The sequence below is a fragment of the Protopterus annectens genome, chromosome 2.part0 (assembly GCF_019279795.1).
Source record: "Protopterus annectens isolate FY-2018-M chromosome 2.part0, PAN1.0, whole genome shotgun sequence".
Classification (NCBI taxonomy): domain Eukaryota; kingdom Metazoa; phylum Chordata; order Ceratodontiformes; family Protopteridae; genus Protopterus; species Protopterus annectens.
This window is the reverse complement of record NC_056728.1, coordinates 646561987-646588623: the sequence shown is the minus strand read 5'-3', so window position 1 is coordinate 646588623 and position 26637 is coordinate 646561987. Positions and strand designations below refer to the sequence as shown.

Here is a 26637-nt window from a genome sequence, read left to right as displayed (position 1 = left end):
AGACGAAAATCTACTGGCAGCTGAAAAGGCAGGTCATTGGGTCTGTTTACGAAAGGACTGACCCCTGCACTCACCAGAAGTCTGAGCAGGTGAACTCCCTGTTCTAGGCCTAAAAGAACCTTGAGCCCTGCCCCTACCACGTCTAGACCTACCCCTAGATTGGGAGTCATAAGCAGGATATGTCCACCCCTTAGCAGGCCAATTTCTACTAAACTTCGGTGGCTGAACCTGCAAAAAATCCTTAACAGTTTGCATAGACTTAGCTTTGTCCTCCATTTTCTTTAAAACTGCTTCCACAGGCGAACCAAACAACACATCAGACTGTAAAGGGGCATCCAAAATCCTTGTCTTAACATGCTCAGCTAAATTCTGATCCCTCAACCAGGCATGCCTGCGAAGAACAGAACTAGTGGCAGCCACCCTCGAGGAGGCCTGCACAGCATCAAAGCCACATTGCAAAGAATGCTTGCCCACTTGTTCAGACACATAAACCAAATCCAGCAACTCTTTACACTCAATACCTTCCGCCAAAGCATCCACCTTAGATTTCAATTGTGAAAGGAGATAATTTTGATATTTCAGCATGTGAAATTGACAATTCAACGCTCTCATGGCTAGAGTGGAAGAAGTATACAGTTTCTTACCCCACCTATCCAAAGCCCTCGCCTCTTTGTCAGTGGGAACAGGATTTTTAACCACAGAGGCTTTAACACCTTTAGGCCCCTGAGAAACAGTTTCTGGGTCCGCCCTAGGACTCTTAAACAAATACTTATGAGCTTTGCGCACCCTATAGTACCTATCAGGTTTAACAGGAGCAGGAGGCAAAGAATCAGGGTTTAGGGAAGCCTCTGCAAAAACATCTTCCACCACAGTCAACACAGGAGGTATAGCTAAGGGCCTATGCTGGGGTAAAAACAAGAATTCCCTAAGCCTCTTCCTGGAATCAGAGTAATCCTGGCCTTCCCATTTAAAGTGCTCCCTCATGGAATGCAGAGTCTCTGAAAATGAAAAATCCTCAGGAGGAGAAGCCGAAGGAGTGGCATCATCCACATCAGAATCAGAATAAGGAGGATACTCCTGCAAATCTTCCGTAGAAGACTCAGAAGCCTCTGAACCCTGTTCAAAACTGGCAAACTCTGGTTCCACCCTAGGCCTCTTATCAGGAGGGCCCATAGAACCTCTAATCATAGTAATCAAATCTTCTGCCATTTTAAGCATATGTTTCTTAGGTACAGAACCCGAAAAGCTAGGAGAAGCCCCCACTGAAGCTGAACTTGGCCTACCTCTAAAAGAAGGTTTAGCAACAGAAGGAGAGGCTCTAACTACTTTGGGAAGAGAGGGAAGAATAGTTACCTGAGAAGCCCCCTCAGCCAGGCCTGCCTCCTGAGATGGTACATCCTGTAACAGTAAAGTTTCTGCCGGAGACTCTATAGAAACACCTGGCAAAACCTCTGGCTCCACTGAGCCTCCTAAAGAACCGACGTCCGGGACTGCCGGTTCTTCAACCCTAGGCTTCACTGTTTTGTCCTTGCGCTTCTTGGACGAAGCGGGCGTCGGAGCATCCGACGGCATTTTATAATTACAACGTTTCCCAAACACTAACCTGGCACAGTCTAACCTCCTCTTAATAGTGCGCTTGTTAAACCTAGCACAAGAGCGGCAACCAACAACGTCGTGCTCAGGCCCTAAACAAGGTATACACAAAGTATGGAAATCCTTATGCGGTATCTGTTTCCCACAAGAAATACAGTTATTCACTTTTTCTGACATCCGGTTAAAGACTGAGGCAAGAAAAAACCAAAATGTTCCCCAACGGGGTACTTAGCCAACTCTGATTCGGTCTGAAACTCCGGTTTCGGAAATATCTCAGAACGCCAACCTGCACTCGCAAAACTGCTTCTGCATCGGACCATGCGGCAAAAAAGACTGAGGATATGACGTCGGTCATGCGCATTAGTACCCTGACGTACTGACGTCAGTCTAAGGCGACATGACCGACGTCAGCCTTATACTCTGGTATTCGGGCCGACTGGACGCGGACTATACCCAATAGTAAGGACTGCAGCAATGGAAAACGAAGAACATCTGATAGTGCATGTAACTTGCTCTGAAGCGTAGGTATTTTTCTGCAAGATTCCCTTATTGGGATGTGCAGGTAAGCTTCCTTTAAGTCCAATGTTGCCAGCCAGGTATTTTTGCCTAGCATGGGAAGCAGCTGATGAAGAGTTGGCATTTTGAATTTTGGGATTACCAAAAAGGTGTTTAGGATAGACAGGTCCAGGACAGGACGCCAGGAGTTGTCTTTTCTGGGTACCAGTAAATGTCTTGAGTAAAAACCTTGTCCCCACTCCTCTGCTGGGACAGGTTGAATATCCCCGATACTTAGAAGAGAGAGAACCTGCTGTTGAGCCTCTGCCCACTGATTTGGAGGTAGGTCTGGCCAACCGTTTGGGGGCTGGTAAGGTGTGGAAGTGGAATCTGTATCCTTGGGAAACTATACTTAAAACCCATTTGTCTTGGGTAATGAGTTCCCAGTTTTTTTGCATGCAGGGCGATCTTTCCCCCTAAAGGAGCAGTCAGTTGAGCAGGGCTTGGAAGGTTTAAGGTTAAGTCATTGTGACAGTTTACCATAGGGGGTGTCTTACTACTTCCAGCTTTGGAAGTGGGAGCCTCTCACTGCTTAGGCCTGTGAGTACCATGAGACTGTAGCCTAGGTGGTCTGCTGTACCTGGGTTTGGACTGAGAAGGCCTGGAAAAGACAGGAAAGGACCAATTCTTAGAAGGTCAATGCCTACTAAATCTGGGAGGCTGTATTTGCAGGAAATCTTTAACAGTTTGCATAGATTTAGCTTTTTCCTCCATCTTTTTAAGCACTTATTTTGCTTTGTTGCCAAACAGGCAGTCTTGGTTTAAGGGAGCATCCAATAATTTAGCTTTAACATGATCTGGCAATGTTTGCTCCTTAAGCCAAGCATGCCTTCTAAGAACAGACCCAGTGACAGCAGCCCTGCAAGATGCCTCTAAGGAGTCAAAACCACATTGCAAAGTATGTTTACCAACTTGTTCAGCAGAATGCATTAAATCCTGTAATTCTTTATTTTCAGCACAGTCAGGAATCAACATCATTTTCTGTTTAAGTAATCCAATAATATGATGCTGATACTTTAACATATGAAACTGGCAGTTTAAGGCCCTAATGGCCAAAGTAGCTGAAGTGTATACCTTCTTATCCCCATATGTCCAGGGCGCAGGAATCTCTATCAGAGGAGGTAGAGTTTTTGGCAGTAGTAGCCTTAATGCCCTTGGGTCCCTGTGAAATGGTCTCTGGGTCCACTGTGGGATTCTTAAAGAGGAACTTGTGAGAGTCCGGTACTCTGTAATACCTGTCAGGTTTCCTGGGAGCCGGAGGTAAAGTGTCTGGGGCCAGGCTAGATTCCAAGAAGGCATCATCTACAATGTCCAGTACAGGAGGGATAGCTAAAGGCCTGTGTTGAGGTAGGAGTAAGAATTCCCTAAGCCTCTTTTTGGAGTCAGAGTAATCCTGGCTTTCCCAGCGAAATGCTCCCTAAGAGTGTGCAAACTTTCACCAAAAGAAAAATCTTCTGGAGGGGAAGCAGAGGGTATGGAGTCCTCTGCATCAGAATCCTCAGATAGATAAGGGCAAATCCTGGTCATCAGAAGAAACAAATTTCAGAATCCTGATCAGAAGAATCAGAAGGAAAATCAGTTCTATGTCTCTTAGAGGGAGAAGGCTGGCTTCCCCTAATTAGAGTAATAAGGTCTTCAGCCATTCTTATTTGTTTTTTAGGCATATGGGCCTGACTACGCGGTTTGGACATAGATTTTCTAGGCGTGGATCGAGTTTTAGCCCTTGAAGAAGAAGATGGCGTCGGCTTGATATGCAAGTCAGTAGGCCTGAATACACCCTCAGAAGCTGGTGCCTGCACAGCGGCTCCGGACCCATCCAAGGTAGAGACATCCACAGGTTCCATAGTCGAAGAAGCATCTTGTGGTATACTGGACTCCAAATGGTCTCAGTAGAGGCCTGCGAATCTGAAGTAGCGGGTATCGGGGTCTGAGAAAGTGCCTCACTGAGTACCGGCAAACTGGCGACTAGTTTAACGGAAGAGTCATCGGCAGCTTTGGACCTATGCGGTTTGTCTCTTTCTTTATCTTTACTTTTTTTTCCGGAATATCGGTATTCGGATGGCTTACCGAAGCCATTTCTGGATAATTAAATCGAGTACCGAAATAGTTTGATGCAAAAATGAACCAACGACGAATAGTTCGAGGATTGAATAAGGCACAAAACCAACAGCGAGGGATGTTGTGGTCTGGACCTAAGCAAGGAATGCAATACGAATGAAAATCTTTATGAGGTATTTGCTTTCCGCAAGTAATAGAATTGTTAACTTTTACTGACATCGGTTTAGAGCAAGAAAAAGGATCCCCAATTGGGGTACTTCGCTTTTTTTGAAGACTTCGGTTCTGAAACTCGAAAATGAAAATTTCAGGAGTCTGCCAACTGGCACTTGCGAACTGCTTCAGATTCGGGCACCACACGGCAAGAAAGACTGATGTAATGGCATCGGCTGCATGCTTTATACCCCTGACTACCTGACGTCATGGAAAAAGAGACGGCAACCGATGTAGGACCCAAGACTTTGACAATCAGGCCGGCTGAGGGCTACCTGCAAGTAGATAACCAAATGTAATGACTGCAACAGTGAAACATGAAGAACATCTGCAGCTAAAGGGTATCGGCTAACATCACTGAGATTCATGATCATAACTTATAAAAGCCTCTGCATTCAAGTCAAAAACAGTGTTACTGCTCCTCAATCACGATGCATTTCAGCTTTCAGTTCAAATAGTTTTACAGCTTCCAATGCCTGACAGCACAGAGGATTAACGCTATGAAACGTTAAACTCCTTCCTGCAGCAGTCCAGTATACACAGATTGATTCCACCAATCTCCATTTGCCCACTATGCAACTCTTCCCAAATCACTTAACTAGACAGTGCTTCCAAGTTGCCCTGGTCAAGTATAAAGTAATAATAAATAAATACACAAACAAACAAATAAGTGTTTACAATGAACTGCCAAGTACAGTGTCACTAATGAGTCTGGCTGCAAGAGAAAAATGTGTGCATTTGTTTACAAAAAAGGTCTAACTTCTAGGAAGTTAACAGAATGCAGAATTTGCATAATCCATGCTTTGTAGTAAATTGCACTCCTGCTGGTCTCAACTAGCATGGAACAGCAGGGCCTGACAGTAAAATAATATACACATGGTGCTCTGAGTATGAATGCATAGTCCCCCATATCCATATCATGAAAACAAGGCAGCATTTACCAGTTTCTCATCTCAGTCCTTATTAGATGAATATGCCCATCATAAGCATATGGAATACGCTAACAAATGCATCATATGAAAACATAACTTCAAACCAGGGTGATACATGTCAGAAATTATAGTTTTTCAAAATAATTCTCTAAGATTTGCTTCTTACCGTCAATGTTCTCTCCAGCTTGCCAGTCACTGCGCTGAAACAGTACAGCACAAAATCTTCACCAACACAATAGATCCATTCACCTCTTGGAGACAGAGAACAGCATACAAAGTCACCACCTTCTCTCTTACCAGAGCTAAAGCTCCTCACAATCTGTAGAGAAAACCAAAAAAAAGTTTAAAAAAAACCCTCTCCAATATCTATCAGTAAGCTTATAACAACCTATATATATAGACTAGATATCAGAGCTGACTGCAGCACTGAGCAACACAAAATATGATACAGTGAAAAGGTTGATAATCTAGTATTCGTCAATGCATTCTGAACACATCAGACCGTAAGTGCTTGTGTACCTAGGTAGTCAAATACCTGCGCTGGGCCTGAAAATGGTCATTGCTGATATACCCTAGTAAACAAACATACACGTTTATGCTGCATACTTAAGAGAAATACCAGCATGCTCCAAGTTTCAAATAAAAGCAGTGAAAAGTATCAAAGCTATAAAGCTACATTAGCCAAACTTAATGCAGACTTCACAGCCTAAGCAGTTTTCAGTAAGCCTCTCCCCAGCATTCATAACACTGTAAACATTCTGTTGGCAATAAGTTGCCAGTCAAACTGAAGTCTGGTTCTCAATGCAGTGGCTCTCGCACAGACTCCAGCATTAAAGTCTTTTGCACAGACAGGCAAATAGGTCAACTTCTCAGACATCCTCATCAGTGAACAATCTGAAGACACACACACTAATATCCAAACTTTGAGCATCTTGCAGGTAATCTGCTTTGTTGGTCTGACACCTAATTCAACTGGGATGGGATGTCAGAGCAGTGTTTTTTTTTGTCCCTGCAAACTCTCTGTTTTCCAAACAGATTTGAAGATTTTGACTGCCTCTTTCTTGGAAGTGCCAAGATATGAAATTTCAAAGTGCAGAGATCTGACTTGGGGATGTTGAAGGAAAACCCCATGCTTTTAAACAATCCATGGGGAAATGCAGAGCTCTTCACCTCTTCCTGGAAGCCTGAATGCAGGCAGTCATCTGCGTAGGGTTAATGTGAATGCAACAAAATTACTGGAGCAAATTACTAAAGCTAGGCACATTTTAAATGAACACAAACAAACAAAACCAACAAACCTGGGTGCCTCAGCCAATCCAAAGGGCAAGAAGATAAACTGACAGTGGGAACCCTGCACCACCTAAAATCTCCCTGTGAATGTGTACAGGGAGAGAGGTATTCTTGAGATGCAGGGTAACCAAAGCATGCAGGAAAAGGAGTGGCAAGACAGCCTGCAATATCAACATCCTGAACTCTAAAATGGTGAGATGTGTTTAGCCTTGAAAGGTGTAGCATGGGTCTCTCCAAGGATCCTCCTATCTGGGCACTAGGAAAAATCTTGAACAGAACCCCGTTCTGGTAGTAGTTCAATGATTCTTACCTTTAGTCATCGCATCTAATCCCTTGGCAACAGTGGTATGCCCGACATTTTTGTCTCTCTCAGGAACTGTGTTTTGCATCTCTGACATATCACATGCAGGACCAATTTGTCTTTTTTAATGATTTCCAGTTTTTTTATGCACTGGGCTACCCTTCCTGCTGTCTCCGAAGTATGCGGGATGAGCATGGGACAAGGCTAAGGGTTGAAAATGGGATGGGGGGGTGGAACACAGACAAATCTGAAGTAATCATGGCAGCTCCCAAGTTTCCCTCCTTCTGGTCTCCCAGTCATTTTTCATGTTGGTCCTTCTTTCTGTTGGCTTGCTTACCTTTTCTTTGCTTTTAATAACATCAGGACCCAAATTTTAATGGGTAATGCCTTTCTTACCTACATACTGGGGAGTGAAATAAGAAGTTATGTACCTACCATAACGTTCCATGTTAGTTGTCTTCTTCTCGCCTTCTTTCTTGCTGGATGGGTCCGGAGCCAATCCTCGGCTCCGACTCGGCCAATACTAAAAGCTCGAGAGCTAATTCCACCGGCTCGAAGCTCCCCTATATCCCACAATGCTAGGCGGTAACTACTCAGATCTCGTTTGATAGCTATACCAAGCGATCCTAGTCTCCAAAGACTGGAGTAGGGTAACCCACCTCAAACAGTCTGCGTAAGAAAGGGCAGACATCAGTAAAGATAGAAGAGGTGGGAGAAAAGTGGGAGTCATAAATTTCAGAAGAAGAAACACAGAAGAATTCCGGTCGGTCTGTCCAGGCTTGGGGGAAGGAGGGAGGGACGCAAGAAAGAAGGCGAGAAGAAGACAACTAACATGGAACGTTATGGTAGGTACATAACTTCTTAATGTTAAGTTGTCAATCTCGCCTTCATTCTTGCTGGATGGGACCGCGTCCCTAGCACCTTATCCTGGGTGGCCTATCAGAACAGACTCTTGAGAACAGTGGAACCAAAATTGGCACGGCTTCTGGAAACCATGTCCAATTTGTAATGTGAAATGAATGTATGAGGAGAAGCCCAGGTGGCTGCTGCACAAATTGAATCTATTGGCAACCTGTCCTGAAAGGCTATGGATGTAGCTAATGCCCTAGTTGAATGAGCTCTAGGTCTTGAGGGTAGTTTTTGATGTCTGATCTCATAGATGAAAGTAATTGTAGACGTGAGCCATCTAGAAAGAGATACTTTAGTGACTGGAAGGCCCAATCTACCTTCTGCATATGACAGAAACAATTGATCAGATTTCCTGAATTGTTTAGTCCTAAGTAATATCTCAGTTGGCGATGAACATCCAAAAAATGCAGCTTTTGCTCTGACCTATTTGAATAGTTAGGGAAAAAAACGGTGAGATCAATAATTTGGTTTAGGTTAATTTGAGAAGAAATTTTAGGTAAAAAGGATGGATTAGTCCGGAGGGATACCCTGTCTTTGTGAAAAACTAAGTAAGGAGGACGACTGCACAGAGCATGGAGTTCAGATACTCTTTTCGCTGAAGTTATAGCTACCAGAAAAAGTGTCTTCCAGGAAAGCAATTTCAGAGAACATGAAGCCGCTGGTTCGAAGGGGGGAAGAATTAAAGATGCCAGAACCAAGTTCAAATCCCATTGAGGCGGAGGGTCTTTGATTGGAGGTTTGAGAAGAAATACACCTCTTAAGAAGGCTTTACAGAGTTTGTGAGCCATGATGCTGGATTCTGAGACACCAACATGAAAATTTGATATGGCATCCAATTGAACTCTAATGGTTGATGCAGAAGATCCTAAATGAAAGAGTTCTGCTAGAAAGTCTAAAATAGACTGGATAGGTGCAGTAAAGGGATCTATGTTTTTCGATGATGCCCAAAGGGAAAAACGTTTCCATTTGCTAGTATAAATCTTCCGGGTAGAGGATTTATGAGAGGCTATCAAGATATCTCGGACCAAGCGAGATATTGAGGGAAGCCTGGCTAAGGTTGGAATTGGAGAAACCACGCTGTGAGGTTTAGAGAAGACAGAGATTGGTGCAGCTGACCTGATTGATGGGTAATCAGATCTGGTACTGGGTCCAGATGCTAAGGCTGCTCCAAAAGGTAACGATGAAGAAAGGGGAACCATATCTGTCGAGACCAGTAAGGGGCAATGAGGATCATTGTCACTCTCAAGGCGATGGCTTTCTGAATTAGTTGAGGTATCAGTGGAAAGGGGGGAAAAGGCATACAGAAGTCCCCGGGGCCAATCGTGGACTAGAGCGTCTCTGGTGGGATGGCCTGGTAACGGGAAGAGAGTGAAGAAGTCTTGACACTTGCTGTTTTGGGGAGTAGCAAAAAGATCGCAGCAAGGTTGGCCCCATCTTAGGAATACTTCTTCTAAAACTGATTTCTTTAGAGATCACTCGTGTGGCATGAGAATTGCTCTGCTCAACTTGTCTGCAATGACGTTGGATTTCCCGGGAATATGCGTTGCTATCAGAAAACGCTGAGAAGAGATCGCCCATTGCCAAAGTCTGAGTGCTTCTCGACATAAAGGGTATGATCTGGTTCTGCCTTGTTTGTTGATGTACCACACCACGGACATGTTGTCCGTTTGAATTGCAATAGTCCCTTTGGGAAGAGAGTCGTGAAAGGCTTGCAACGCTAAAAGCACTGCTCTCATCTCTAAGACATTTATGTGCAAGTGGCACTCGAAGGGTTGCCACGTGCCCTGGACTGTCCTGCCCTGATAATGCCCCCCCCACCCGATCAGGGAGGCATCTGTTGTCAACGTGGCAACTGGGGGGGGGGGGGAGTGAAGGGTCTTCCTTGGAGAAGTTGAGGTGACGTGACCCACCAAGACAGTTGATTCTTGCATACTTGAGTTATCAGTATGGTATGGGACATCGGGAGTTGTTGAAAGGACCACTGGGTAAAGAGCATCCATTGGAGGATCCTCATGTAAAGGCGAGCTAAGGGGAGAAGGGGAATAGCTGCTGCCATGAGTCCTAGTACCTTCAATACCAGTCTGGCTTTGACTTTGACAAATTGTAAGAGAAGGGATACTTGGTTCCGGATGTCTAACACCCTCTGCTCTGTGAGTCTGGCGGAAAGGGTCTGTGTATCCAATGTGGCGCCTATAAAGGTAATAGACTGACAAGGCGACAAGGCAGATTTTTCGAAATTTATTGAAATGCCTAGAGCTTGACAGGTTTGAATGGTGAAATCCCTGGATAGGAGAAGCTAATGTCTGGTGGTGGCAGTAAGGAGCCAATCGTCCAGATATGGAAACACCTGGAATCCCTGGCGTCTCAAGTGAGCCGTGACCACTGCCATGCATTTGGTGAACACCCGGGGGGCTGTAGTGAGACCAAAGGGCAGGGCCCTGAATTGGTAGTGACTGGCTCCCAGCCTGAAGCGGAGATATCTCCTGGAGCGTCGGTTCATTTTGATGTGGCAGTACGCATCCTGAAGATGTATCGAGCACATCCAATTGTCCTGACCCAAGAAGGGTAGAATGGACTGTAGCGTGACCACCCAGAATTTTGTTTTCTTGACAAACTTGTTTAAGTAGCTGAGATCCAGTATGGGTCTCCAGTCCCCTGTTTTTTTTGGTACCAAAAAGAATTTGGAGTAGATTCCGGATCCTTGCTGGTCTGCCGGGACTGACTGGATGACTCTTTTTGATAGCAGCTTTGAAACTTCTAATGCTGCTTTTTCCCTTAGACCGGGTGGAACGTCTGGAAGGGATCTTTTTGGTTGGGTTGGAATATGAATAAAGGGAATTTTGTAACCCTCAGATATGATCGACTGTACCCATTTGTCTTGAGTTAGGGAAAACCAGGCTTTTGGGTACAGTGATAATCTTCCCCCGACTGCCTCCGAAGGTGGACAGCCAGGCAGCCCCTCAGGGGTGCTGAAAGGGTTTGTCAGAGAACATCTCTCTGCTACCCTGGTTTTGCGGACCTCCTCTGCCTCTGGGGCGGCGTATTATTATTCCCCTCTGCCTCTAGAGGGAATCGGCCTTGTGCGTCAGATGAGACTCCCTGGGATTGTTTTCGGAACCACATCTTTCCTCCCCTTTGACCTTTGGGATAGGGTCTAGAAGGGGTAGAAAAACGGACTCCTACGGCGGAGAGAGTCTTACCTTCCACCTCGCACCTGGTCAATGTATCCTTCACCTGTGGACCAAACAATGATGATCCATCAAAGGGGGAATTGGTGAAGGACGCCTTGAAAGGGTCCGCAAAGTTGCATAGCCGCATCCAGGCGTGCCTTCGTAAGGCAACCCCTGTGCCTGCGGCTCTACTCGCTCCATCTGCTGCGTACGAGACCAGCCGCATGGAGGAGTTAACAATAGAATTTAGGGTTGCCAACTGGGAGTTCATTGTGTCTTTGAACCCCTCAGCTGTAGGATCCTTCATCAGTTCACCCATATCCTTGAGTAAATCTCTTTGGAGACGGGTGAAGTGGCATAAGTAGTTCAGCGACCGCATTGAAAAGGTCTCTGACGAGAACATCCGCTTGCCGTACCTGTCCATGGTCCTAGATTCTTTATTAGGAGGATGGACAGGAACCGAAGGATCAGCTAACTCCTTCTTTGTGGCCGCAGCCACCACCATGGCATCAACAGGGACACCTTTGGATAAAAACGGTTTGTCTTTGGGGGCAGTAATAAATTTGGATGGTCTCCTCGGGGTGGGTTCCACTGAGTCAGGAGCCGTCCAAGCCTTCCTTGCCACCACTTCCATAAGGGGGTCAAAGGGAGGGGACACCCAGGAGGTAGAAGGGCGAGAACCAAACGCCTCAAGATACACTGACTCATCCTCCGAAGGATTAAGGACTGGCCAATTCCCCCTCTGTTTGAGGATTTCAAGGATGTCCGCAAAGGAGACATCCTCAGAGGGGGATCGAGGGGACCCTTCGGATTCCTCTAAGTCAGTGTCAGAGGTGATAGACTCAGGGGAGTCAATGTGCTTCCTCTTGCACTGCCTCTTCCTAGGGGGATCTCCTGCAAGGTCAGGAGAGACCTCGAAAGAGGAGGAAATTCCCAATGGGGAATCTTGAGGAGTTGGTTCTCTGCGGTGTGAGACAAGGGGGTGAGTAGAAATCACCGCAGGCACTGTAGATGGAGGAGCTGAAGGAGCTGACTGTGGGGCAGAACCTGGTTCTAGCACGCTCCGCATGACCTCGAAGGCACCTCTGTCAGGCAAGGCCCTAGCTCCGAAGAGACAAGGACCCCTCCCGGCACCGACAGAGATGGCTCCGAAGCCGATGTCGGAGCCGAACTCACCAGCGCCGAAGCCCCGAGAGGGAGAGCGGGGTCGGACAAGGGTCCGATGCCACTCGCCCCCTCGGAGCCGACAAGGGAAGCTCGGCGCTGAGATCCCTCCAAAGAGGAGATCGGGGCAGACGACGGAGCCGAAATGGAAGGTATCGGATCCGACGCGCCGACAGTCATGGCTCCAACAAGCCTTGGCTCCAAACTCGAAGGAGTCAGAGGAGGAATGTAATCTGGAACGGGAATAGCCACTGACTGGTGAGTCGGGCTATGGAGCATTTGGGCCAGTGCCTCGGACTTAAGAAGTCTACTCACCACCCTCTGCAAATCATGGTCTGACAACCTGGAAGATCGAGAGGAATGGGTTTTGTGACTCCGCTCCGAAAGGAGAGGGGATCCTGGCGCCGAGTGCACAGATCCGATGGAGGGGGACCTGGACCTCTTTCTGGAAAGGGCCGATGAAGACTTATCAGCCTCGGCTCCAGCCGGAGCCGAGGTAACGGTATGAGGCTTAAGAACATCGGCTCCGGCCGGAGCCGATGTCGAAGCCTGCGTCGACTTCTCAACAGTCGACTCAAGAGCAGGAGTCGACTGCTTTGAAGTTTTTGAAGGCTTCCCCGACCCAGACTGAGTCGGGGGGCCTTCAGGCTTTAACAAGCCCCGCAAGATGAGCTTGTTCTTGCGTTCCTGCAGGACTCGAGGGCTGAAACCATGGCAGACAGCACATGAGTCCTGCAGGTGCACAGGTCCCAGGCAATACACACAAGAAGTGTGACCATCTGTCAGAGACATTTTCTGACAGCACGAGTCACACTTCTTGAAGCCTGAGACCTTATCCTTAGACATTAAGGTAAGAGAGGCTGTACACAAACACACAAAACAGACACTCTATACAGAAAAAATTAAAGTTATGTAGCAAAAACACATGCACACAAGCCCCTACAACACTAATTTTCAAAAGGGACTGGGATGAGGGAAGGGCCGAAGGCCTAGAACAACAATAAGAGGGGTAGGGAATCGAAAAATTAGGGTCGATAAAACTAAAAATTAGAACTAACTATAGAAATATTTCTAACTAAAAGAAAGGGGGTAATTAGTAATACCTCAAAGGTAAAAAATTCACTAACCTGCCTGAGCCGGTAGAAAACGCACCTCGTCAGCTATAGCGGCAAACGAGATCGGAGTAGTTACCACCTAGCATTGTGGGATATAGGGGAGCCTCGAGCCGGTGGAATTAGCTCTCGAGCTTTTAGTATTGGCCGAGTCGGAGCCGAGGAGCGGCTCCGGACCCATCCAGCAAGAATGAAGGCGAGATTGACAACTTAACATTTAGAACTAACTATAGAAATATTTCTAACTAAAAGAAAGGGGGTAATTAGTAATACCTCAAAGGTAAAAAATTCACTAACCTGCCTGAGCCGGTAGAAAACGCACCTCGTCAGCTATAGCGGCAAACGAGATCTGAGTAGTTACCGCCTATCATTGTGGGATATAGGGGAGCCTCGAGCCGGTGGAATTAGCTCTCGAGCTTTTAGTATTGGCCGAGTCGGAGCAGAGGATCGGCTCCGGACCCATCCAGCAAGAATGAAGGCGAGATTGACAACTTATCAGCCGTTTCCCTGACTGTATATCCCTCCACCCCCTTCCATTATCTAAATATCTCAACAATGGGGCTCCGAAACAGCAGATCCTTACCCAGGGGCGCATTATGGAGCTTGACTTTGACATCATCTAGTAGGGTTGGAGCATAGCCAGACATACCTCCTGATCACAGACCCCAAAGTCACCACATAAATGTTGCAGCTACATCATCATAACTCACACTGATGAAATGCTTAGTTACCGGACTAAGGTCTAAATTTTGCTCTCAGACCCCTATCTGACATCTCTGCAGCCTTCTTCACCTGATCTAAGACAACTGCTTGAAAGTCTGTTAGAGTCTGACAATTAATTACTCTGAAAGCCAGAGTGGTATCCTAAATCAGTCCAGTACTCCCGGGAAAAGTCCTGGGAGCCGGCAAAAGTTCCGACTCCTTCTATGGATCCAGCAGGTACCACTGCTGGAGCCACCATAGTTATTACAGTAGAACACATGGGACTCCTGGACCTTAAAAGACCTTTCAGGCTTCTTAGGGGCTGGGAGTCTAAGAATGCACCATCAAGAGCTTGAAAGTGTCTATGTCATACCAAAGGTGGGAAGATACTAGGAAGCACAGTCCAGTTTGTCCTTCTTACTTTCTGAGGAGTTGCCACCCTTCTCTGGGGAAGGTTTTATATTTCAATTAAAAGAGAAGACTGAAGACACAGTGGGTTTATCTGAAGTTGGCTGCAAGTTCTAGAGTACATTAAGGAGTCCCTGAGCCACAGAGATCCATTCTTCAGAAACCACATGGACCCACCCACTGCCAGAGGTCTAGGCAACTGTAGGGTGCTGCAGGCAGGATTTTGAGATTCTAAGTCTATTCAGATGGGGCTGCCACCTTGAAAACCAGTGACTGAGGATGGATTTCCTGGACCTCCCTGCTCCAAATCTTCAACATCCTCTATAACCAGAACGATGGATACAGTTTGCTCCTTCTGAGACAACAAAATGCACTTCAGCCACAGACTCTGAGGGATTTATGTTCTGAACTCCATGCAGGGAATCTTGATTTGATGGGAAAAACAAACTGGAAAAGAAAATAATCCATCTGCAGACTCCCAACATTACAGCTTTAGTTTCAATTTACTGAATTAGTAAGCCTTCATGTGGATCAATCAGTAACAGCATAAACTTTAGAAGCACAAAAAGAAGAAAATAAAAATAACTACAGTCTTGCTGGCCATCACTGTTTCCCTCTACAACCCCTTGCTGTGTATAATTAACTTATTTGTACTCACTTGTCCCTGCATATTCATAATGACTACGGTATTCGACCTGTTGCACACAACAAAGTGCTCAGGGTTTTTGGGCAAAATGATGACACTGTTCACTGTGATATCTGTTCCAGCTGTGCTACCAAGAGACTTGAAAGTGTACATACATTCAGTTGTTTTCATATTCCAGACCTGAAGGGTTAAAAAAATAAAACAGTGTAAATAACTAAGAAGCCTGAAAGTCAATTCTTAAATGAAGATTTCAAAACAAGATAAATGCAGTTAAAATAACAGTGACAGGGAAAATGACAGAAACATTGTGTGATACATTTATCAAAAATAAAAGACATTTACTCACCATATCAGCTGATGCATAAGGAGACATTGTACAGATGGTAATTAAAACCCCAGCTCACTACACTTCAGCATTCTATCATTTCCACTCTGGGGCACACATGCCTCCTGTTTTCTCACAGTGTGATGCTATGCATCAAGGCTGAGGGTGCACTCAGTCTCCTGGGTCACCAAGTTTGAATTCCACTGAACAAACAAGCCCTCCCATGACCACTGAGCTTAACCACCCCTTGCCTACTCTATCCCTCTCCCTGCCTGCTCTCTACCAACTTCTCTATTTATCCAGGGTAAGAGCCCTAGAGTTCATTCATTTCCCAGAGGAAAAGAACACATGGACCAGGAGCACTGCTCATCATCTACAAGGAGGAATGGGTTTTTCTCTTAAGGTCCTATCTCTGCTGCACAAGCCTGTTGACTTTTAAGGGATTGGCATTTAATGGGCCTTTGAGATGCACTGTCACATCTCTTCATAAAAATGGTCAGCAGTTAGCTCTGTCTCCCTTGCACACAGGCACCCCTTGTTATCTTTGGTCCCCACGGGGGATCTACCACAGAGGTGTGTCTGGAGTACCCCCCCCCCACGGCAGGCAAAAGGCTTAAACCTCATCATTCCTCTCTTTCCCTCATTACAGCTCCAATAGGTGCCCAAGTCTCTACTGAAATGCATGTTGCCCAGGAAGTAGTCAAGGCTTTACTTTTCTACGCTTTCAGATCTGGCTGCTCTTGTATGAACTAGCAGAAGCTGCATCTGTACCCACAGGATTCACAGAACATACAGACATAAGGTGATGGACAAATGGCAATAAGCACTCACTGCAGAAGGCCTTGCTGTAAATTAAATGAATGTGAAATACATACCCACTTACATCAGACTTTGAATGCCATTCACCATAGCTAACTCTTGCTGAAAACTCAAACCTGTACCAGTTAAATCTCCTGTGAAGCTGAAGCTGGAAAAAGTCTAGGCGCTGAAGTATTAATGGGCCAAATGAGGCTCACTCCAGAAATTATTGACCATGTAACAATACTTAAAGTGTGAACTAATGACTCAACTGCTAAAGTACAAATTGTCCACAAAAGAACCATTCCTTAATGAAATACTGGTAGTGGACACAAAAACAGCAGAGAGTCCTCTGACATCAGAATTTTTCCATAGGTGATGTACTACCAGACAGCAAAAGAATGCACTTATTATTAAGTTATGGCTTACTTAGCCACTGCAAGCTCCTCTCTTCCCTCTCTGAAGCAAAGTGGATGAAAGTACAGTTGTATAGGTAAACTTACCATAACAACAGTTGTTCAAATGAGAACTACTGCAGTAGCCGATGCTATATGGGGTATATCTTGCATAAGATACAGCAGATAGCTTCCAAAGCTTCAGAGCACCTTCCATGTACAAAAAAGTTAGTGAGCTGAGATTACCAAAGGCAGGGGTTTGGGCACCAAGCCCTTAAGAGATTTCATGCTGAAAGAGAGGGAGGCTAAGCCTCAAAAGGACACTGCTAGGGAAAAAAAAAACAAATGTCCATACCCTGGCATAAAAAAACACACAAAAACAAGGGAGTTGGATAGAGGTAGTGGCTACTGCAGCCACGATCATTTGAACATCTGTTATTCTTAAGCTTACTTGTACATCTGTACTATGTACTTTATACTGACCACTGTTGAAATAGCCTAAAATATGGGTAGATTAGGCATATTTTATATTGAAAGGAAGGTGGAAGGAGAAGGGTCCTAGAACCCCAAGAGAATGGTCCTAACAAAGCCTGTACTACACCTGGAAAAGGAATCTAGCTTATAGTGCTTTGCAAAGGTATGTACACAAAATCAAGTTGCTGCTTCTGGAATACTTGTAGAGTTAACCCTTTCCAAAAAGCCATGGATGCAGCCAAGGCTCTGGTAGAACGAGCCTTGACCCTACCTGCAAAAGTTTTGTAGTGGTGGAAATATCAAAAGGTAAAGCCTGAGACGACCATGCTTTGCAAAGACTGCCCCTTTTTTACCTTCACAAGAAATGAAATGATGACAAGTTCTGAAAGATTTTGTTCTGTCAAGACAGAACCAGAGTTGTCTTTGGACATCCAAGGTATGAAGTATTCTATCTCCCTCATTTTTGGGTTCTGGAAAGGAAAGAAAACTGACAGATGGACAGAATGGTTTAAAGTAAATGTGGATAACACTTTAGGCATAAAAGAATGATTGGTTCAAAAAAAAAAAAAACCTGTCTCTGTGAAAGAAGAGAAGGTCAGCCCACAATAAGACAGCTTGCAACTCATACACTCTTCTTGCAGAGGTCAGATCAATCAGTAAAACTGTTTTCCATGTTAAAAAAATGTAAGTCAGCCAGATAAGTTAGTTCACATGGAGCAAGTGTTAGTGTTTCTAACACAAAATTAAGATTCCAAGGAGGAGCCACCAGTTTTCTGGGAGGCTTCTTATGTAACACTCATTTCAAAAACATTTTCCAGTGATACTGCATTGAAAGATGCTGCATCTATGGAGAGGTATGCAGAAATGGCCAACAGACAAACCTTGATAGAGGAGTTACAACAGGCCATAAGGACACTAACTCACACAAACACTACAAAAAATATAGAAAAACTAGCCCTGAATGGATGATTTGCTTTTCTGCACCAACCAGAAAGTCTTTTCCATTTGTTTATAGATGATTTTCAAGTAGCAAGCTTTCTTGCCTCCGTTAGTACCTGTTGCAAGGCCTATGAAAAGAGGTGCCTAAAAGGTATCAAAGATCCTATCATCTAGGCTGTCAGCTATAAATGTCTGGGGTTGGGAGATGCATCAGTCACCCCTGATCTTGGGTGAGTAAATCCAATCTGTGAGGAAGCCTATGGTAATTGCCCCCAGCCAATTCCAAAAGAAGGGGGAATCACTGTTGCCTGGGCCAGAAGGGAGGGACCACAATGCCCTTTGGGGTGTCCTTCTGAATCTTCAAGTACCACCCTGGATATCAGTGGAAAAGCACACATGAACATTCCTATTTAAAGAAAAGGAAATGCATCCATCTTCTATGTCTTTCTGCATGGATTCCTGGAACAGAACTTCTGACTGCTTAGAAAGGAGGAAAAAGGTCTACCCGAATAATTTCCCACAGATGGATCAAATCTTGGAAAAAACTCCTGATTCAGTTTCCACTCTTGAGCGTCTACCTTTGTCCTGCTCAGCCTGTCTGCCACATAATTTTGCTCTGACGGAACGTACATTTACCTGTAGTGTGAAACTGGGTTGTAGAGCTACATCCCATGCCTACATGGCTAGTGTGTACAGTGGGCAAGATCTAGTTCCCCCTTGCCGTTTATGTATCACTACCCTGTGGTATTGTCCGTAACCACTTGAAGAGGTCCCAAGGACCACAGAAGACTCAAGAGTTGAGAGCCTTTAAAACAGCTAGCACATATCTTTTATGTTTGTGTTTTTTTTTCCATTTTTATTGTCCCAAAGTGGGAGACTCTCCACCAAGTGATTTCCCTATTCACAAATCCCAGAAATGGTATTTGAAAAGACAATGGGTACTGATGTTGTTACAAAGGGATTTCAGATACTAATGTGTCTCTCTCCGAGTCTTAAAGAGGTATCTTGAGAATCATGGAAGCCAAGAGACCCACAATTTTGGTGTGTGTATGTATGTATGTATATGTATGTATGTATATGTATGTATGTGTATGTGTATGTATGTATGTGTGCGTGTATGTGTGCGCGTATGTGTGCATGTGTGTGTATGTATGTATGTGTGTCGGACTGAAGAGTGAGAGTAAGCGAGCGATCCCCTGGCAGCAGTTAAGAGGTTTCTGCATACTGAAAAATCCAAAATCACTGGAGATAACTGCAAAAAACATCTAGTATTCCCCAAACAAAGCAATATGAAAAGCACCATCTTTGTTAATCTGGGGGGAAGGGAGAAAATGATTTTAAAAAATACGTATTTTTATTTTGTATTAGTTTTTAGAATACATTAAAGTTTAAGTACAAATTTTAAACAGTGTAATTTATTTAGATGGCTGGTTTTAAATAATTTGAAAATGGAAAGGTATTTTTATTTTATTTCTGGTGACTATACCTTTAGAAACTTTATATCCTTGTCTCTCAAGCTAGTTTTTCACTATCTTTTTCTGACTGTTTCTATGACTTCATCTTGACCAGGGTGCTAGCCCCGCTCCGTTCGCCCTCGCTACGCTCAGGCTCACTTCGCTCCCCCAAGCTAGTTTTTCACTATCTTTTTCTGATTGTTTCTATGACTTCATCTTGACCAGGGTACTAGCCCCGCTTCGTTCGCCCTCGCTACGCTCAGGCTCACTTCACTCCCCTACCCCCATTTCCACTCACCCCATTACAATTACCTTTATACCTACCTATACCTCCCCTTCTTGTCCCACTAGCCACTACAATTACACTTCCTGCCTATTGCCACAACCACCTTACTAATCTGTCAATCTTGTCAACACCACTTCCTCTATACCACTGTCTCTACCTACTCTATCTGATCATATTTTATTCCAACATGTATTATTTTCTAATATCTTCTACACTACTACTTATTCTCTCCATCTCCACCTCTTACCACTTCAATCTCCCTGACCCACCCCTACGTTCACCAACTTCTCACTCATACAACATATATCCAGCTACTTCACCTTTTACTATCTCCCCTAATCTCTTTACTACCTCAAGTCTATATAAACTATCCATAATACAGGTTTTTAAACCTTCCCACAAAGCTAACTCAAAACTATACAAACTCCATCTAGCATCTACTACACACTCTTTCCTCACTAAAAACCTACTTTGTTTTGGAGATATCCATCCCAACCCTGGCCCCTCTTCTCTCCCCAAAACTACCTCTACATTGCCCCCATCTTACTCCTCTAACAGTCACCAACCTCAGTCACAACAATCATCTCCATCCAAATACTTCACTATTTACTCATTGAATATTCAGAGTCTAGCAAATAAAGTCACTGAGCTGCACTCATGGATAGCTATCAATACCCCTCACATCCTCTCCCAATCTGAAACCTGGCTCAAGCCACAAATCTCAAATAGTGAAATACTCCCACCCAGGTTATAACATCTTTCGATCTGATAGACCTGTAAAAACAGGTGGTGGCGTGGCCATCCTCTACTCAAACAACCTTAACCTCTCACCATACCCTCCCCCAATTCCTGACTTCCTCCCAGCTGAAATCATCATCCTTAACTGCCATCTGAATCCCCACAAAAAACTTGCAATTGCCTCTACCTTCCTTCCTCCTGGTAACAATCTGCCCATTCTTGAAAACATCCTATCCTGGTTCTCCCACAACATACCACATGAGACACTTATCCTTGGTGATGTCAACACTGATTGGTCCAAACTCACAACCGACTTCCCCCCAACTCAGTATCCACCTACACGGCTTCCACCAACTTATAACATCTCCCACTCGCTTCCATAAAAATTCCACTTCCAGCTCCATCATAGACTGGATCCTTACCAATTCCCCCCACCAATACCACAATCCCACCACCTTACCTGACTCCCTCAGTGATCATCTCCCTACCACCATCTTAAGACACTATTCCCATATTCCTAAACCCCACCTTGCCAAAGACTTTCAAAAACTATCGACTTTCAATGCATCCCAATTTAACTCCATTCTCCACAAAGTACAGTTTTGTACCTACCATAAATGTAGATGTTCGAGGATTCCATTGCTGCAGTCCTTACTATTGGGTATAGTCCGCATCCAGTCGGCCCGAATACCAGAGTATAAGGCTGACGTCGGTCAGGGCGCATTAGACTGACGTCAGTACGTCAGGGTACTAATGCGCATGACCGGCGTCATATCCTCAGTCTTTTCTTGCCCCAGATGTCAGAAGACCCTAAAAAGACAAGGCCCAAAATACCTGCACCAAAACATGAACAATATATACAAAAATAGAAACAGGTAAACTCATCTACACAACCACCCCTAAACACAGAGGGGAAGGAGGGAGGGTAAATTGGACTGCAGCAATGGAATCCTCGAACATCTACATTTATGGTAGGTACAAAACTGTACTATGTTCTTCGTTTTCCATTGCTGCAGTCCTTACTATTGGGTAGAATCCCAAAGCAGAGGTAAGGGAGGCTGGCAAATCATAAAGAAGCAGGAGCTGACAACATGCCTTGCAAAACAGCTGTGGCAAAACCAGCCCTAGACTTAGAGTAGATAGGAAGGTGATAATGCTTAGAGAAAGTATGCACTGAACTCCAAGTAGCTGCTTCCAAAATATCCTTAGTTGCCACCCCGTAGAAATGCTGTTGAAGTGGCAGTAGCCCTAGTGGAATGAGGCCTAATCCCAGCTGGAACCTCCTTGCCATGATGGGAATAACAAAATGCAATGCAAAAGCCAATCCACCTAGAAATAGTGTGTTTTGACACAGGCTTGCCCTGCGAACTCAAAGCAAAAGAAACAAACAACTGCTGAGACTGCCTAAAATCCTTAGTCCTGCTTAAGTAATAACGCAATTGCCTGTGTACATCTAAAGTATGCAAAATCTTTTCTCCTTTATTTTGGGGGTCTGCATAAAAAGTAGGCAAATGAATAGTTTGGTTTAAAGCCACACTAGAAACCACCTTAGGCATAAAGGAAGGATTAGTACGTAATGATACCCTATCCTTATGGAAAATCAAAAGGACTCGACTGAGATAAGGGCCTGCAACTTAGACACCCTTCTTGCAGAAGTAATAGCCAACAAAAAGCAGTCTTCCATGACAAATATTTCAATTCAGCAGTAGCCGCAGGCTCAAAAGGTTGTAGAGTAAGTTTTTCCAACACAAAATTGAGATCCCAAGCAGGAGTAGGAGCTCATTGGGGTCTTATATTTTTGCCCCTCTAAGAAACTGCTTGAACAAAGGATGCGAAAACAATGGTGGGTCACAATCATAGTGAGCTGAGATTGCTGCAGCATGAATCTTAATGGAAGAGAAGGACAGACCCTTGTCCAGTAACTCAGTAAGATATTGAAGAGCCATACTCAAATTAGGCTCAGAAATCTTCAAATTCTTTGCTTTACTCCAAAATAAAAATCTCTTCCATTTTGCTGCGTACACTTTCCTTGTACTAGGTCTTCTAGCTTCGCTAATCACATTTAAAACTTGTTGAGGAAGTTGAGACCTGCTGTGTTTCAACACAGAATATGCCAGGCTGTCAGATGAAGAGAGTGAAGCTTGACATTGAGCAGATGACCGTCCTGCTGGGAAAACAGATGTGGAATCAAAGGTTAAGGCCATGGAGGCTTCTTTACCAGACTCCGTAGTAGAGGGTACCAGTGTTGCCAAGGCCAATCTGGAGCTATCAAAATCATCCTTGGCCTGTCCTGTCTGACCTTTAACAGTACCTTTGGAAGAAGAGGCAGAGGTGGAAAGGCATACACATGAAGGTTTGTCCAACTGAAAGACAGAGCATCCACTTTCCAAGCTGTGTGATGAAACCCCTTTGTGCAAAACTGTGGCAGCTGGTGGTTTAGTGGAGAAGCGAACAGATCTATGTCTGGAGTTCCCCATGACACTGTCAATTTCTGAAATACATGAAGATCCAGTTTCCACTTGTGGGGATCCATGATTTGTCTGCTTAACACATCTGCTAAGGAGTTCTGTGCTCCTGGCAGAAACCTTGCCTGAAGAGTTAGGTGCAAGCATAGCGCAGTCTCCCATAAAATCATCGCTTGCCTGCATAGAGGATAAGAATGTGTTCCCCCTTGTTTGTTGAAGTACCACATGACAGTTGTGTTGTCTGTTAGAATCAACACCTGCCCTGGAAGAAGTAACTCCTTGAAAGCCAGCAATGCGAACTGGACTGCTAACATCTCCTTCATGTTGATATGTAGATGCTGTAGTCTGGCAGGCCACTTGTCTTGTATCCACTTTCCATTTAGATGAGCTCCCCAAGCAATGTCTGAGGCATCTGTCGGTAAAATCTGACTCGCCTCTGGCGGGTCACAGAGAGTCCCTTGTTTAGGTGACATTCCTGAGCCCACCACAAAAATTCTCTTTGAAGGCAAGGTATTATTTGAATGACAGTGTCTAAATCCTGGCAGTGCTGTGTCCATACATTTTTGAGATACCAGTGTAACTTCCTCATATGCAGTTTGGCATTGGGAAGCACCAGAATACAAGATGCCATGAACCCTAATGCTTGAAGGACTGTCTCTGCAGTCAGCACGGACTGATGAGATAGTTGATGGAAGTAAAGTGATAGACTCTTTTGTTTGTCCGGGGTTAAAAAGGCCAGCTGGGCTGCTGTATTCAGTCTCACACCCAGAAAGCACATGTCTTGAGAGGGTACTAGACTGGACTTTATTTCGTTCACAGAATACCCTAGGCATCTTAGCACTGCTATAAGATATTCCAGATGCTGTAGAAGGTCTTCCTTTTCTTGAGCCAGAATCAGGCAGTCGTCCAAATAAGGATAGATTTGAAGTCCTTGTAGCCTGAAGTAAGCTATCACTGGAGCCAGAACCTTTGTGAATACTCTGGGCGCAGTAGAAAAGCCAAAGGGCAATGCAGAGAACTGATAATGAGAATTTCCAGCTCGAAACCGCAGATACTTCCTGTAACTTAGCCTGATAGGCACATGAAGGTAAGCTTCCTTGAGAACTAAAGTTACCATCCAGTGATCTTTGCCCAGCAGGGGTAAAAGCTGTTGTAACGTCAACATCTTGAACTTGGGAATGTCCAGATAAGTGTTGAGGAGAGATAAATCCAAAAGCAGTCTCCACGTGTTCCCCTTTTTTGGTACTAGGAACATGCGAGAATAAAATCCTAGGCCCCTTTCTGATACAGGGACTGGCTGAATGATGTCCAACACCCATCTGTCTTGAGTAATTAAATCCCAATTTTCTTTGAAAAGAGACAGTCGTCCTTCCAAAGGAGCTGCCAGGCGGGAATATACTGGGAGGTGAGAAGGCGGGTCATTGGGTTTGTTTGCGAAAGGACTGACCCCTGCCCTCACCAGAAGTCTGAGCAGGTGAACTCCTGTTCTAGGCCTAAAAGAACCTTGAGCCCTGCCCCTACCACGTCTAGACCTACCCCTAGACTGGGAATCATAAGCAGGATATGTCCACCCCTTAGCAGGCCAATTTCTACTAAACTTCGGTGGCTGTACCTGCAAAAAATCTTTAACAGTTTGCATAGACTTAGCTCTGTCCTCCATTTTCTTTAAAACTGCTTCCACAGGTGAACCAAACAACACATCAGACTGTAAAGGAGCATCCAAAATCCGTGTCTTAACATGCTCAGCCAAATTTAGATCCCTCAACCAGGCATGCCTGCGAAGAACAGAACTAGTGGCAGCCACCCCGAGGAGGCCTGCACAGCATCAAAACCACATTGCAAAGAATGCTTGCCCACTTGTTCAGACACATAAACTAAATCCAGCAAGTCTTTACAATCCATACCTTCCGCCAAAGCATCCACCTTAGATTTCAATTGTGAAAGGAGATAATTTTGATATTTCAGCATGTGAAACTGACAATTCAACGCCCTCATGGCTAGAGTGGAAGAAGTATACACTTTCTTACCCCACCTATCTAACGCCCTTGCCTCTGTCAGTGGGAACAGGATTTTTAACCACAGAGGCCTTAACACCTTTAGGCCCCTGAGAAACAGTTTCTGGGTCCGCCCTAGGACTCTTAAACAAATACTTATGAGCTTCGGGCACCCTATAGTACCTATCAGGTTTAACAGGAGCAGGAGGCAAAGAATCAGGGTTCAGGAAGCCTCTGCAAAACATCTTCTACCACATTCAACACAGGAGGTATAGCTAAGGGCCTATGCTGGGGTAAAAACAAGAATTCCCTAAGTCTCTTCCTGGAATCAGAGTAATCCTGGCCTTCCCATTTAAAGTGCTCCCTCATGGAATGCAGAGTCTCTGAAAAGAAAAATCCTCAGGAGGAGAAGCCGAAGGAGTGGCATCATCCACATCAGAATCAGAATAATGAGGATACTCCTGCAAATCTTCCAGAAGACTCAGAAGCCCCTGAACCCTGTTCAAAACTGTCAAACTCTGGTTCCACTCTAGGCCTCTTATCAGGAGGGCCCATAGAACCTCTAATCATAGTAATCAAATCTTCTGCCATTTTAAGCATATGTTTCTTAGGTACAGAACCGAAGGCTAGGAGAAGCCCCTACTGAAGCTGAAGTTGGCCTACCTCTAAAAGAAGTTTTGGCAACAGAAGGAGAGGCTCTAACTACTTTGGGAAGAGAGGGAAGAATAGTTACCTGAGAAGCCCCCTCAGCCTGGCCTGCCTCCTGAGAGGGACATCCTGTAAAAGTAAAGTTTCTGCCTGAGACTCCATAGAAACTCCTGGCAAAACCTCTGGCTCCACTGAGCCATCTAAAGAACCGACGTCCGGGACTGCCGGTTCATCAACCCCAGGCTTCGCTGTTTTGTCCTTGCGCTTCTTGGGCCGAAGCGTCGGAGCATCCGGCGGCATTTTATAATTACAACGCTTCCCAAACACTAATCTGGCACAGTCTAACCTCCTCTTAATAGTGCGTTTGTTAAACCTAGCACAAGAGCGGCAACCAACAACGTCGTGCTCAGGCCCTAAACAAGGTATACACAATGTATGGTAATCCCTATGAGGTATTTGTTTCCCACAAGAAATACAGTTATTCACTTTTCTGACATCCGGTTAAATACTGAGGCAAGAAAAACCAAAATGTTCTAGCGGGTACTTAGCCAACTCTGATTCGGTCTGAAACTCCGGTTTGGAAATATTTCAGAACGCCAACCTGCACTCGCAAAACTGCTTCTGCATCGGACCACGCGGCAAAAAAGACTGAGGATATGACGCCGGTCATGCGCATTAGTACCCTGACGTACTGACGTCAGTCTAATGCGCCCTGACCGACGTCAGCCTTATACTCTGGTATTCGGGCCGACTGGATGCGGACTATACCCAATAGTAAGGACTGCAGCAATGGAAAACGAAGAACATCATAGATTGGTCCATCCTAAAACACCTCCCCCTAAACGATGCTGTAAGCACTTTCAATAGCACCTTCAAGAATATTCAACTGCTTAGCTCCCTCTAGGAAGATCAGAATAAAATCAAACCATGCTCCCCGACTCTCCAAGGAGACTAGGTCCCTTATGAAACAAAGAGATTGTGCTTGGAAAACCTGGACTAAAGCTAAACAACCATCTTTTCTTCAAAAATACAGGCAACTGAGGAACCTTGCAAAAAACATACAACTAATGA

The 26637-nt window shown here is 44.9% G+C and overlaps 1 protein-coding gene across 1 annotated transcript in view; it reads right to left on the bottom strand.

Annotated features, from left to right (window-relative positions):
• LOC122792770 (WD40 repeat-containing protein SMU1-like) overlaps positions 1-26637 on the bottom strand; it is a 445652-nt gene that overhangs the window by 76105 nt on the left and 342910 nt on the right. Inside the window, exons 7-8 of the mRNA XM_044060342.1 lie at positions 15063-15230; positions 5515-5667 (exon numbers count right to left, since the gene is read on the bottom strand). Of these exons, the coding sequence (XP_043916277.1) occupies positions 5515-5667; positions 15063-15230 (321 nt within the window). The remainder of the gene's footprint in view (positions 1-5514; positions 5668-15062; positions 15231-26637) is intronic.